We start from the raw sequence: 15,625 nt of genomic DNA, 5'->3' as shown, positions 1-15,625 counted from the left end.
GGTTCCTCCAACAGCATCTTCCAAACCAGTGACCCCTACTGACTAGAAGGGGAAGGGAAGCAGATGCAAAGGATCATCACCATTTTCAAGTTCCTCTTGAAGCCACATACTAACCCGTATGAAATTATATTACTGTTTCTTTACTGTCATTGTGTCAAAACTGTGGAACTCCAGACAAGGGACTGCAGTGGTTGATGAAGTTAGCTCACCGTCACCTTCTCAAGGGGCAATTAGGGATGAACAATAAATACTAGCCTAGTCACATCCCATGAATGAATAAAACAAACTTCTTTGGCTCAAATAACCAAGAGCTTGACCAAGAGTCATACTCTCCTTTTATGAGTCACACTCTCCTTTTCAGAGTCATACTCTCCTTTTATAATCACCCCTACGAAACATCTTTGGATTTTTAATTATGTTACAAATGAAAGGCTATATAGAAGTTTTGTTGTTGAGAGGCTGTAACAAGCCTTGCAGAAGATGGTGACAATTCACTCCTGGATAATTCTGAAGAGTAGCTATTCAAACAAGTATTATACATCCTGAAAATAGTTTCTCTAAATTCCTTATTTGAGTTATTAGTAAGGACCTTTTATTTATTGACCCCAGGTTTAGGATTTTTCTGTCGTCTTCTCATCAGGTTTTCTTTAAATTTGTGTAATTTCGATGTCTTTGCAAGACAGCAACTAAATATTTATAGAATCCCTACAGTGTGGAAGTAGGGAATTCAGCCCATCAAGTCCATGCCTACCCACCAAATAGCATCCCACCCAGGCCCACACCCCTAGCCTTTCCCTGTAATCCCACAATACCCATGGCCAATTCACCTAACTAGCACATCTTTGGAGCATGGGAGGAAACCCACTCAGACATGGGGAGAATGTACAAGCTCCACAAAGTCAGTCGCCCGAGTGTGGAATCGAACCTGGGTCCCTGGCGCTGTGAGACAGCAGTGCTAACCTCTGAGCCACCATGCCACCTTTCCAATCTGCTTTACTGCATCGCAGCATTTAGTTCAATTTGCACAATTCACCTGCACACAATAGAAAAATAGAAGCAGGTCAAGACATTCTGCTTGTTCGGTTGATTTATTGACTTTCAAAGTTTTAACAGAAACAGATCATTCAGCCCCTCTGGTACCTGATCTCCCACCCCGTTATACTGAATGTCATCAAGATGCCCTTCCGGTTCTTCCTCCGCTTCATCTCCCCACTCCACAAAACTGAAGATTTTCAGTGCATTCCAGTACAGCCTTCCTTAGGTAAGGGTCAGTTCTTGTTGTTTTACCCTCAAGTCAGTAATAAGCAATAGCCTTACCTGATGCCATCACTGCTTCGAGTCTCAGGATCCTTTGCTACATAAGAGCCCAAAACGTGTCCAATTTCCACATTCTCCTTTGTCCAGATTTGTTTGACAGCGGGTTCAAATTCCGGACCTTCGTCTACATTCATAACATTGACTATTACTGAAGCAGTTTGTCTCGAAGCAGAACTTCCAGTCAGAGGGACCGCGTTTTCCACTGCAATTTCCAATGGGATTTTTGGTGTTTTCTCACAATCTAAGGGCTGTAGAACAGACAGGAAAGATTACATTAAAATACTTGAATCACTTCAAAACAATTAATCCTGCAAGCCCACCTTAAAGTGGATCATTGAACACTCAAATTCACTGCTAGGTGATTGGTAGTACTGAATGCAAGTACTTTGGAATGACCTGTGTTACGTACAAGGCACTACGCAAATTCATTTCTGTCCTAAGGCTGTTTCGAATCTCAATGCAAGCTGGACGAACAGCTCCTTATTTTCCTTTCAAATTATTTACAAACTTCGGGCCTCAACATGGAGTTCAATACTTCAGACCGGCTCGGCCCACCATTTTGATTACAACACTCCACTCCCTCCGCTCTGAGGCATAATAAAATGAAAATATCCAAGAACTGTGGACACTAGAGATCTGAAGCAAAAACAGAAATTGCTGGAGAAGCTCAGCATGTCTGGCAGCCCCTGTACAGGGGGATACAGAGTTAACTTTGAGTCCAGTGACCATTCATCAGCACTCTGACTAAACAGTGCTCTGAAGGAGGGTCACTGGAGTCAAAACTGTGTTTCTCTCTATCTCTCAACAGATTTTGCCAATTTTCCACCTGCTCCTCCTTCCCCCTTTTTGCAACAGTATAAAACATATCACTTTTCCAGCCCACTTCAGTTTCCAATGAATGGTCACGTTAGAATCAAAGAATTAATTCAGTTTCTCAAAGTCATAGATTCATATAACATGGAAACACACTCTTTGGTCCAACTCACTGAAACCAACCAGACACCCCAATCTGACCTGGTCCTAATTGCATCCGTCCACAAACATTGACAAGATTCCCCAGTGCTTTCTAAATTTATATTCTAGCAAGTCACAATGTGGTTTCGTCTGTCCACATTATCTCCCACATTCACAGAAAACTGATATAAAATCAAATTTTAAAGAATGTTTGATAGATTGTAGGGATTAGTTTAAAAAATGAAAATAAATGGTATATGCTCTAAATTTTATTGGAACACAGAGGTGTTTAGGGAGAGATAGACACTGACATACCCAATAAACAAAAAAAAACAACAAATTGGCCCAGACTGCATTTGGAATGTTATGAGCAGTTTTGGGCCCCGTATCGAAGGGTCATGTTAGACTCAAAAGCATTACCTCTTTCTGTCTCCAAAAAAAATGTTAACAGATCAGCCAAGATTCTCCAGCCTTTCCTTTCCCTTTAGGTTGGTCCAGAGGAGGTTTACAAGAATGAACCCAGAGACGAAGGGCTTGAGGAGCAATTGAGGGCTCTGGGCCCATACTCGGTGGAGTTTAGAAGGATGAGGGAGAATCTCAGTGAAACTTAGAATACGGAGAGGTCTGGATAGAGTGGATGTGAAGAAGATGTTTCCACTAGTAGGAGAGACGAGGACCCAAGGGCACAGCAAGGGGCAATCCTTTAGAACTGAGATGAGGAGGAATTTCTTCAGCCAGAGGGTGGTGAATCATGGCACTCATTGCCACAAAGGGCTGTCGAGGCCAAGTCTTTGAGTATATTAAAGACAGTGATAGATAGGTTCTTGATTAGTAAGGAGACCAAAGCTTATAGGGAGAAGGTAGGAGAAAGAGATTGAGAAACACATCAGCCATGATTGAACAGTGAAATAGACACAATCGGCTAAACGGTCTCACTCTGTTCCCACGTCTTATGGTCTAAGGACCTCAAAAATACGTCAAAGATCAGAGCTTCAATTTTGTCTATATGGCAATGACATTACAAGATTTCAAAGTTGAATGTCTCATTGACACCCCAGCAACATGATTTGCTACACAAGCACTTGCTTACCTTTACAATGTATAAGAGACCCTCGTTGGTCTTGGGATCAGTTATGACTTTGAAATTTCCATCACTGTCCCCGTTAACGATAGTGAACACAGCTCTGCTTGCATTGGTGTCCTTCATATCCTCGTCATCAACTGGCATTCGGAGGATCATCACGTCACTTACACTCTCGTTAGCCCAAACCATATACTGAAACAAGACAAAACCTTAATCTTAAAAAAAAAATGCCCAATCTCTTTTCAGTCAATATTCTCAGAGTTAAGTTGTTAACGTAAAATCTTCAATGAGACAGGAGTTAATGCATGTTTGAGAGGTGGTAAAAGAAAACTGGAAATCTGAGTTTTGAAATCAGATAGTCACAACTAAACATCACAACAGGGTTTCAAAACCCAAAATATACAATTGCAAAAAATTATTTCAAGTAAAACTTTGCACTCAGCGAGTAGTTAGGGTCTGGAATGCGCTACCTGGAAATGTGGTTGAGACAGGTTCAATTAAGGCATTCAAGAGGGGCACTGAATGATTATTTGGATGGAAAATGGTGAGCAGGGATATGGGGAAAAAGGCAGGAGATTCACTGGAGGGAACAGAACCGGTGAAGGCACGATGGGCTGAATGGCCTCCTTCTGCCATAATACAGTAATTCCATCCAAATCTTCACAGCTGTAATGTCTTCATTAGTGATGATCGCTTCATAAATATTAAGCACTTTAGTCCAACGTCAATATTTTGCTGATAATCAACTCCACTTTCAACTCCATAATCCAACACAGACAAGAACAAGTTTAAATTTTAAAAACCAAGGTGCAGATTTTGAATGAATGAAATGGTAAATGACAAGGTAGTTCATGATAAAACGTAGAACCAATCATCTTCTGGCAGTAAAAACTGTAAGTCATTTCTAGGACTGGTCTCCTTAGAACAGAGAAAATTTCAAGACGTAGGAGGCTTCCTAAATCCAAGGGGTATTTTGATGGAACAAGCGAAAAACGTGCAAAGACATTGAAAGAAAGAGAATGCAAAAACTGCAGAGGCACTGCCTGTAATTTTTCACTCTTCCTTAAGTTGGAGTGATAGAAATTGTAAGCATTCAGCTTTTTAGTTAAGCAAAATAAGGGGTGCAAGGATAAGCCCAGCGATTACAGACCAGTGGTGGGGAAATTTCTGAAGACAATAATTCAGGACAGAGTTAACAGTCACAACGACAAGTGAGAGTCAACTAATGGGACCCAATGTGGATTACTCGAGAGAAAAAGGGCATTGAGCTAACTTGCAGGAGTGTTTTGAAGAGTAACACAGTCGATGAGGGTAATGCTGCTAACGCAGTGTACATGGATTTCCAAAACAAGGTATTTGACACAGTGCCACGCACCAGATTCATACACAAAGTTACAACGCATCGAACAAAGGGGACAGAAGCCACATGGATATAAAATTTGGCTGAGTATTAGGAAACAATAATGATTAGTGGATATTTTTAGGCTCGAGAGAGGATGGAAGATTTGGAATGGAGTTCCCCTTGGGTCAATATTGGAATCCTCATTTTTCCTAATATACATGAGTGATCTGGATCTTGACTATAAAGCATTGTGACGAGGAGGACAGTACTGATAGAGCAGCAGAAAGGACAGTGACAACTGGTGGGGAGGGCAGAGTAATGGCAAATGTCAGTGCAGTGCAGAGAGAAACGCAAGGTAATACCTTTTGGGACAAAGAACAGTACAAAAACATAGACACCATACAGCAGCAGTAGCAGGTTTAGAGAGCTGTTCAAACATAGGGCTTTATTAATAAGGGCAGAGTTTACAAGAGCAAGGAAGTTATGTTGAACTTGGACTAGTTAGACCTCACCTGGAGTGCTGGGCACCACGAGTTCTGGGCACCACGAGAGAGGGGTCAATAGGAGGGAGGGAGGGAGGGAGGGAGGGAGGGAGGCAGAGCAAGGGCGACACACATACACACGTAGATTCAGGAGACCTGCTCCAAGACTGAGTAAACATCATGTAGAAAGAAAGAAAGATGGGAATAAAAAAAGTTGCAACAAGTTTCCGTGGAGAGAAGGCAATGAGGATATTTGATTTAACATTTTCAAACTCATGTGAGGTGAGGTATGGACTGAGTAGATCGGAAGAAGCTGTCCCCACTTTTAACTTATTGTGAGGCAGAGGACACAGTTTGAAAAGTAATTTACAAAATAAGAAAATACAAAGTTGAGGAAAAAACACTTCCTGCTGAGTAGTTACGGTCAGACCCCACTTGCTGAAAACATGATGGAGGCAAATTCAATTAAAGGCATTTCAGGGGCCACCAAATGACTGGTTAACCAGAGTAACTAACAGAAATGCAGGAGAATGGCCCCAGGATATAATGTTCAATCAGATAGCTAGAACAGCCATGATGGGCTGAACGGCCTCCTTCTGGTCAGTAACCAGTGGTCACAAATGGCAAGAAGCCAAGAGGAATGACAAGGAGTATGTTATTGTGTGGTCTGGAATGTGCAGCCAAGAAAACGTTGTGGAGGACAGCGATTCAATTACAATTTTCAATAAGGAATGGGATAATTACTTGAAGGATAGAAAACAGTGAAGAGAAGACTAGACCTAACTGAAATACTCTACGATAATAGCCAAAGAATAATGAGCTGGCTGCACTCTTTCTTAGCAACAAACCTGCACTGATGCTCAAGTCAGGTCAGCAGAAAAACAACATATTTTATTTATATTGACTTATTTTCCACAACAACTTACTTTGTTGGTCCTAAATGTTGGAGTATGGTCATTCACATCAGTAACGTGCACAACAACAGTTCCCGTAGAAAATAATCCGTAAGGTTTTCCCTCCATGTCTCTCACCTCGACTGTGAGTGTGTAAGTGTCCTGCTCCTAGAGGTATTGAACGTTCGATTGTGAAACAATGCCACACAACGATAATTTTCAAAACTTTTAACTCAAAAAATGCCCTGTTCCACAAAGTTGGAAAAAAGTTGCGACAGGTTTCCGAGGGGTGAAGGCAATGAGGATATTTGATTTAACATTTTCAAACTCATGTGAGGTATGGGCTGAGTAGATCGGAAGAAGTTGTTCCCACTTTTAACTTTTCGTGAGGCAGAGGACACAGTTTGAAAGTAATTTACAAAAGGAAAAAAATACAAAGTTGAGGAAAAAATACTTCCTGCAGAGTAGTTAGGGTCAGAAATCCACTTGCTGAAAACATGACAGAGACAAGTTCAATTAAGGCATTTGAGGGGCCACTAAATGATTATTTAACCAGGGTAATGGTCAGAAGTGCAGGAGAATGTCCCAAGGATATAATGTTCAGTCAACGGGTCCTATCAAAACTGCTCAGCCATTTAAAAGATCATAGCAGACTGCCTTCACACACACTAACTGTGCCTCCTTGCTCACAAATCCCTTAATATAATAATCTCTGCCTTGAATATACTTACACCAATGACAGAGAATCAATTGCTCTTCAAGGCAAAAAATGCCAAATTTTCACATAACAGTGGGACATTGTGTTTTTAAAGTCCCTGCCCTATATAACCAGCCCCTTATTCTGAAGGAATCATCCCAAAGCTCTAGATGCTTTAGCCAAGCCAACTGACTCCCAAGATACGGGCAAGAAGTAACAAAATCAGGAATTGTTGGGAAAACTCAGTAGGTCTTGCAGCATTTGCTGAGAGAAATCAAGAGTTAATATTTCGGGTCCAGTGAGCCTTCTTCAGAACTGACTGTGCGTCAGCACAGTCTTACCAGACCATTGAGCTGCTCTCTCATTGAAGAGAGGTGACTGGTGATGATTAACCTGAGGGTCATCAAACCTCAAGTGAGGGGAGAGGGTGAGAAGGAGAGCCCTTCATAGTAACCTCAGCCAGTGTGGGGATTAAACCCATGCTGTAGGCATCACACTGTTTCGCATACCAACTGTCCAGCCAACTGAGCTAAACCGATCACAGTCTTCAGAGCGAGACCTAGGTCACTGCACCCGAAACGTTAACTCTGCTTTCTCTCCACAGATGCTGCCAGATCGGTGGAGGTTTTTCCAGCAATTTCTGATTTCCAGCATCTGTAGTTCTTTGTTTTTTGTTTGGAGGGACGCGCAGCAAGAACTAAGCTGAACTTGATCATCTTAACATGTATTACACCTGAACTGCACACACTTGGGGGGAAATGAAACAAAACGTTGATACATTTGGACAGTGACAGACACCACGTGATAGGAAAACAAAACATTTCAGAGGATGTGGAGGGTCTAGCTCCCAAAGGGTTTTCCAGCACTGGAAATTTTCATGGTCTCCTGCACCACCAACAGGGTTGTGCCACACAGCTTGCTCTCTCCGATGTAAATTAACAGGCTGTGAATTTCAAACTCTTGCACTTTTAGATCCAAGAATTACAATGTTTTATTTTTATTTGCGCACTGGATGGGGCCAACATCCAACATCAATCCCCAAAAGCCCTCAAGGGTGGGAGCGAGCTACCTTCTCAAACTGCTGCGGTCCTTCGGGGTATAAGAACACGCACAATCCTGCTGAGAATCACACTTTGAAAAAGGAGTTTGAAAGCAGGCTTACCTCTCGGTCGAGTTTATCAGTCTTTGTTTTGAGTTCGCCCGTTCGCTCATCAACAGAGAATAGTTGGCCAAACTTTGAGGCTGGTTCCTGAGACAGAATCTTGTAACGAAGCAGAGTATTTAATGTATTGGGCTCATCAAGGTCAGTAGCTATAAGCTTGAAGAAAGATGTGCCTAAAATTGAAAGTGCAAAGGATAATTAACAGCTGCTTTCAGGAAAAGTTACATTGAGAAAGTTTATTATAAAAAAAATGGACTCCTCCATGTCCACCTACTCAATGGCACACAGGATACTGATGGTTAAGGTGATGTCAATTGGTTTCGTTTTTCCTGGGCTGGTACAATTAAAATAGATACCCACATACCAAGGACAGCTTGTCCTTTTAAATAAAAAAAAACTTGGGACACAACTACAAACAAAAATCAGCAGACATAACCTAAAATGAAAAGTTTAACCTACTTAGAAATTCATCCTGCAGAGTACAGCAATCAAAACAAAATGTGACACATTGATGTGCTCACAAACATCTGTTCAAATTCAGAAGTCAGAGGTTTCACACAGGCAACACAGCCCAGAAAGTGGCCAAAGTGACCTCGGCTAGTATCCTGGGGCATATGTGTCTCAACAACGTGCCCTTTCTTGATTCTGTCACGTGGAGCTAGAGTGTCAGAGATAAACAGCACAGAAACAGACCCTTCGGTCCAATTCATGCATACTGACTAGATATCCCGACCCAATCTAGTGCTACCTGCCAGCAACCGGCCCATATCCCTCCAAACCCTTCCTATTCATATACCCATCCAAATGCCTCTTAAATGTTGCAATTGTACCAGCCTTCACCACTTCATCTGGCAGCTCATTCCATACACGTAGCACCCTCTGCGTGAAAACGTTGCCCCTTAGGTCTCTATTATATATTTCCCCTCTCACCCTAAACCTTTGCCCTCTAGTTCTGGACTCCCTGACTTCAGGGAAAAGACTTTGTCTATTTATCCTATCCATGCCCCTCATAATTTTGTAAACCTCTATAAGGTCACCCCTCAGCCTCCGACGCTCCAGGGAAAACAAGCCCAGCCTGTTCAGCCTCTCCCTGTAGCTCAGATCCTCCAACGCTGGCAACATCCTTGTAAATCTTTTCTGAACCCTTTCAAGTTTCACAACATCTTTCCTACAGCAGGGAGAACAGGATTGCACAGTATTCCCAAAAGTGGCCAAACCAAATGTTGCAGCTGTATAGGACATGACCTCCGAACTCTTATACTCAATGTTCTGACCAATAAAGGAAAGCATACCAAATGTCTTCTTCACTCTCCTATCGACCTGTGACTCCACTTTCAATGAACTATGAACCTGCACTCCAAGGTCTCTTTGTTCTGCAACACTCCCCAGGACTTGAACATTAAGTGTATAAATCCTGCCCTGATTTGCCTTTCCAAAAATGCAGCACCTCACATTTATCTAAATTAAACTCCATCATCAATGGCAAAGCCAGCATTTGTTGCCGGTCTCTAACTACCCCTTGAATTAAGTGTCTTGCTCGGCCATATCAAAAGCAGAGAGTCAAGACATTACTGCAGTTCTGGAGTCACAGGTAGACCAGACTGGGTAAGGATGACAGATTTGCTTTCCTAAGGAAAGTTAGCAAACCAGATGAGATTTTTGCCACAAAGTAATGGTGACCAAGACAATCAAAGACTGCAACAGAAGGTTAACCTGACAGTCAGCGCTAATCTCCCTTGTGCACTTTCCTAGTTTCCACTGGATATCAAACAGAACACCGCAAGACTGGTAGTCTCCATGTATCTACAAGTATATCACTGATAACTTCAATTAAATACTTCCAATTATAAAATTCTTGAGGCCGATATATCCTTACCAACTGGTGAACCTTCAGCTACATTTGCAATGAACGTCTCTTCATTAAATGTAGGGGTATTATCATTCACATCATTTACTTTGACAGTCAGATCAAGCGGATATTCAGGAACAAATCCTTCCTTGGTTCTTGCTGTCCCAGTCAGCTGTGGAATTGAATAGAAACTCTTACAATTTGCCCACAATCACTTGATCCCTTTTTAACAAGTATAACCAAAATAGAGTCAGGGGGATCTCAAGAAGATTCTTTGGAAGAATTCCATTTTGAAGGGAAGTTTGACTGGACTTAGAACATTAACTCTGTTCCTCTCTCAACAGATTCTGCCAGACCTGTGGAGTTTCTCCAGAATTCTGTTTGTTTCAGATTTCCAGCATGTTACATTTCTCCCCCAATCATTAGCCTAGGATTCTAGACCACTGGTCCAGTAATATTATCACTGCACCACATCCCTACTTATAATGATAACCAACAACCTGCCCTGAACCTCCCACGTTGATGCGATGGCCAAGGAGGCACAACAACGCCTCTTCTTCCTCAGGTGGCTCACGAAATGGCATGTCCATAAGGACCCTCACCAACTTTTACAGATGCATCGTAAAAAGCATTCTGGGTACATAATGGCCTGGTATGGCATCTACTCTGCCCAGGACGGTAAGAAACTACAGAAGGTGGTGTGTACAGCCCAGACTATCACGCAAGCCAAGCTCCCATCCATGGACTTCATTTACATTTCTCATTGCTGCGGAAAGGCTGCCAACATCAAAGACCCCTCTCACTAAGATGTTGAGAGGCATAGATGGAGTGGATAGCCAGAGACTTTTCCCCATGGCAGAGATGTCTAACATGAGGGGGCATAATTTTAAGGTGATTGGAGGAAGGTTTAGTGGAGATGTCAAGAGGTAGGTTCTTTACACAGAGTGGTAGGTGGTGGGTGCCAGTGGTCCAGAATCTCCACAATGTGGAAACAGGCCTTTCAGCCCAACAAATCCACACTGACCCTCCGAAGAGTAACCCACCCAGACGCATTCCCCTATTACTCCAAATCTACCGCAGACTAATGCGCCTCACCCACACATCCCTGAACACTCTGGGTAATTTAGCATGGCCAATTCACTTTATCTGCAAATCTTTGGATTGTGGGAGGAAACCAGAGCACCCGAAGGAAACCCATACACAGGCATTCTCCCCATGCCTGTGGAGTTTGCACAGTCACCCAAGGCTGGAATCGAACCTGCTGTGAGGCAGCAGCGCTAACCATTAAGCCACTGTGCTGCCCAAGTAGTAGAGTCAGACACATTAGGGACATTTCACCAATTCTTGGATAGGCACATGGAAGTTAGTACAATGAAGGGTATGTAGGTTAGTTTGATGTTCGAGTAGGATAAAAGGTCAGCACAACATCGAGGGCCGAAGGGCCTGTACTGTTCTGTGCTGTACTGTACTGTTCAATGTACCCTGGTAATGCGCTCTTCCAGTCTCTTCCATCAGGCAAAAGATACAGATGCTTGAACACACACACAGCAGATCCAAGCTTCTTCCCTGTTGTAATTAAATGACAAATTGACATCTCTAACTTCAAATAATGGTGATCTTGCTTTGTGCACCTCCTGTTCAGCCATAAACCTTTTGCCTCGCTGTCTAAATACCCTATGATCTGTACGTCCTTGTTTGCTACGATCTGCCCGTACTGCTCGCAAAAACAAAGCTTTTCACTGTGCTTAGGTACACGTGAGTAGAACAAATCAGATCAATAAGTCAATTAAGCATGGACCAAATTGAGACCAAGAGTTCACCCTCTGTTCAACATGGAAATTTTGGTGTTACTCTCTATTATAAGCAGCTGAAAACATAACAAATGATGAACAAACACTCTGTCAGCACTGACTGCAAACATCAGGCTATTCCTCAGTTTAATCTCAAGCCATAACAAACGTAACTCATTCAAGGCTTTGCTGCCAAGTTACCATATGCAAGTACAGATGAAGACCATTAGAGACACTTACGCTAAATGACGGGTACTCTTCACGATCCACGGTCTGTAACACAAATATTTTACCCGTCTCGGGTTCAATACGGAAAAAACCCAATGGAGGACGATCGACTCCTTGTCCGGTAATTTTGTACAACAATGTATAGTTCTGCTCATACTCTGATCTTATCTGGGGGAAAAGAAAAAGAAAAAAAAAATCAAGAGTCAATTAAATGTTAGTGCAATTTCCACTTTTCACTTTGATGGATGAACAGTCAGAGTAGGAGTACATTGGACACCATGTGCTTATTGATTTGAATCTGTGGATGAGAATCAATCAATAAGCACATCGACCTGGACCCAATATACCGGCCACTGCAGCGGACAGCTGGAACTGATAACCGGAAGCGGCAGAGACAAACCAGTATAAATGCCGGAGGAAACATCACAGAAGCGCTTCACAGGAGGCTCCCAAGCACTGAGGATGTCACCTAGACAGGGGACAAAATGTCTGCAACACAAATTCACAGCTCGGCGAACAGAACCACAACAATTTGTTAGGTGTCAGAATCTCTAGGTGGAAAGTTTTTAAAGAGGCTTTTAGACCATAATAACTAAAAGAAACCCAGCCCTCAGAACTGGAAAGAAGTCTTTAAAAACTGTTTCAGCAGTCCAGAATACCCGAAGAAGTCAATTAAGCAAAGTAAAATTAAAGATAGCAGGGATATTTCACCAAGTATCTGAAAACTTTACAGAAGAGAAAAAGATTGAATAGAGGTCTATGTTAAGATCTTCACAAACTGATTTATGTATAACTTTTTTTTGTGTAATGAATTAATGTTCTTCTGTTAAAAGAACATCAGCAGCCTCATGTAAACACATGTGGTGATTAACCACCATTGTAACCAACTGCAGAAATAAAACTCTCAAATCTATCAGGCCCGGTTTCTTGCTTGAATCTGACTTCTCTGTCACAGAAAGCAGTTGACACCAAATCACTGAATGTTTCCTAGGAGGAGTTACAGTCACTTCAGCTATAACGCAGTAATTCTACTCTCACATAATTCCGAATATTGCCTAACAGCAGCACCATTTAAACGAACGGGACGAGAATCGCATTGTGATTAGATTAGATTAGATTACTTACAGTGTGGAAACAGGCCCTTCGGCCCAACAAGTCCACACCGCCCCGCCGAAGCGTAACCCACCCATTCCCCTACATTTACCCCTTAACCTAAAACTACGGGCAATTTAGCATGGCCAATTCACCTGACCTGCACATCTTTGGACTGTGGGAGGAAACCGGAGCACCCGGAGGAAACCCATGCAGACACAGGGAGAATGTGCAAACTCCACAGAGTCAGTCGCCTGAGTGGGGAATTGAACTCGGGTCTCTGGCGCTGTGAGGCAGCAGTACTAACCACTGTGCCACCCATTGTAACCAATACATTTGCGCTATAGAAACAGTGTCCCCAGTTGGTCAATCGTGTTATAACAAATTCACATTAAAGAAACGTGCGTTATAGCAGAACGACCTGTATATATAATTCTACGGGCTAGAGCAATCAAAGCGATGGGGGAAGATAGCAGGAACAGAATATTGAGTTGGATGATCAGCCATGATCATATTGAATGGTGAAGCAGACACAAAGGCCTACCCCTACTCCTCTTCTCTATGTTTCTTTGTAACTTGTCCAGTATCAGCAATTGCGATCATAACATCAGTTTGACTTGAATAAAAACGTTGCAACTTACAGTTTGAACATACTTGGGGAAAGGTCCAGCGTCATTCTCAGTGATAGAAAATGGAAGAGGTCTCCACCTCCGTTTCTGACGTCGCAGTATTACTGCACGCTTGGATCGAACACGTTCTTTTAATTCATGCTGAAAATATTAAGCACGACAGGAGGCAACATTAACCTCATTCAGCTTCACAACCTCAGAGTCTTTCAAACTCTTTACAGACAAAGATACATTTGCTCAAAGAATGTCAATGATGTAAACACAGACCATGACTTTCAAAGTCCCACAAACAGAATTAAATGGGTGGGTGCCTTTTTCCCCGTGAATGATGCTAATTGAGGGACATACATGGACTAGGACTAGGACACTAAGTAGAAGTCTTACACTCAAGTACATCCATGATGTTTTACATCCAGCAGAATGGGGACAGATGGGGTTGTTGTTTTAGGTTAATAGTTCCTTGAAAGTACAGCTGCAGGAAGACAGGACAGTGAAGGTGGTATTTGGTATGCTTGCCTTTATTGGTCGGTGCATTGAGTATACGAATTGGGAAGTCGTGTTGCTGCTGCACAGGACATTGGTTAGGCCACTTTTGGAACACTGTGTGCAATTCTGGTCTCCCTGCTACAGGAAGGATGTTGTAAAACGTGAAAGGACTCAAAAGATTTACAAGGCTGTTGCTGGGGTTGGACAGTTTGAGATATAGGGAGAGGCTGAAGGCTGGGGCTGTTTTCCCTGGAGCGTCAGAGGCTGAGGGGTGACCTTATAGAGGTCTATAAAATCATGAGGGGCATGGATAGGATAAATAGACAAAGTCTTTTCCTGGGATCAGGGAGTCTAGAACTAGAGGGCATAGGTTTAGGGGGAGAGGGGAAAGATTTAAAAAAAGGGATCCAAGGAGCAACTTTTTCAAGCAGAGGATGGTGTGTGTATGGAATGAGCTGCCAGAGGAAGTGGTGGAGGCTGGTATAATGAGAGCATTTAAAAGGCATCTGGATTGGGTATATGAATAGGAAGGGTTTGGAGTGGTATGGGCCAAGTGCTGGCAAATGGGACTAGATTAATTTAGGATATTTGGTCAGTGTGGACAAGTTGGACTGAAGGGCACAGCTCTATGACTATACATCTGTGTACAGGTTTATTTATAATCTGATAACTCTGGAGGTGGGATTTGTACACAGGTTTTCTGGCTACCAGGTTGGGTTCAGTACGACTGTGCTGCAAAACCCCACAGTTTTAGAAGCCTACAGCATGGAAGCAGGCCATTCGGCCCATCAGGTCCACACTGACCTTCCAAAGAGGATTCCACTCTCCCCCACCGCATCCCTAACTTTGTATTCCCTATAGCTAATCCATCTAACCCACACATCCTGGACACTATGGGCAACTTTGCACAGCCAATGCACCCTAACCTGCGCATCTTTGGACTATGGGGGGGGGGGGGAAAAACACACACAGACATAGACAGAATGTCTGTGTGAGGTTTGCACAAACACTCAGTCGCCCGAGGGTGCAAGCTGGGTCCCTGAAGCAGTGCTGACCGTGGAGTCACCGTGCTGTCTTGTTTTAACATTTCACCCGAAAGGCACTCACTCAGAGAGAGAGTCTACATTACATGCTCAAGCTTCTAGCGTGTCTTTTTTTAAAAAAAGGTTCATTCATAGGATGTGGGCATCACTGGCTGGGCTGGCATTTATTACCCATCCCTAACAGCCCAGGGGGCATTTAAACCGCAATACCTGGTCTGGCCTCCATGTGACTCCAAACCCATGGCAATGACAGCAATTTCCCTCCTCACAAGGACATCAGTGAACCAGATGGGTTCATTTGGCAATTGGCAATGGTTTAATGGTCATTATACGATTCTTAATCCCAGACTTTCTTGAATTCAAATTGCACCACCTGCAAGATTCAAACCCAAATCCCCAGAATATTGCCTGGGTCTGGATTGATAGCCTAGAGGCAATATCACAAGACTATCACCCCCTCCCATAAAGTTAGGATGTCAAGGGCAAGTGCCCCCTACGGAGCCATAAGTCGACAACAGATTTATAAAATAACAATCAACAGAATCATTGCCGTTAATGCCGTAGGAACAGAATCTCA

The 15,625-nt window shown here is 42.9% G+C and overlaps 1 protein-coding gene across 2 annotated transcripts in view; it reads right to left on the bottom strand.

The window, feature by feature from the left end:
- The window catches only part of LOC122548823 (desmocollin-3-like), a 39,634-nt gene that overhangs the window by 13,428 nt on the left and 10,581 nt on the right, over positions 1–15,625 (bottom strand). For both annotated transcript variants that reach the window (XM_043687637.2, XM_087986728.1), the window contains exons 5-11: positions 13,532–13,660; positions 11,811–11,966; positions 9,808–9,952; positions 7,932–8,104; positions 6,106–6,240; positions 3,362–3,547; positions 1,318–1,565 (exon numbers count right to left, since the gene is read on the bottom strand). In XM_043687637.2, the coding sequence (XP_043543572.2) occupies positions 1,318–1,565; positions 3,362–3,547; positions 6,106–6,240; positions 7,932–8,104; positions 9,808–9,952; positions 11,811–11,966; positions 13,532–13,660 (1,172 nt within the window). The remainder of the gene's footprint in view (positions 1–1,317; positions 1,566–3,361; positions 3,548–6,105; positions 6,241–7,931; positions 8,105–9,807; positions 9,953–11,810; positions 11,967–13,531; positions 13,661–15,625) is intronic.

Source organism: Chiloscyllium plagiosum, unplaced genomic scaffold (genome assembly GCF_037043375.1).
Source record: "Chiloscyllium plagiosum isolate Xiang-an unplaced genomic scaffold, Cpla_swu_hap1 HiC_scaffold_4, whole genome shotgun sequence".
In the NCBI taxonomy this organism is placed as follows: domain Eukaryota; kingdom Metazoa; phylum Chordata; class Chondrichthyes; order Orectolobiformes; family Hemiscylliidae; genus Chiloscyllium; species Chiloscyllium plagiosum.
This window is presented reverse-complemented; position numbering and strand designations above follow the sequence as displayed.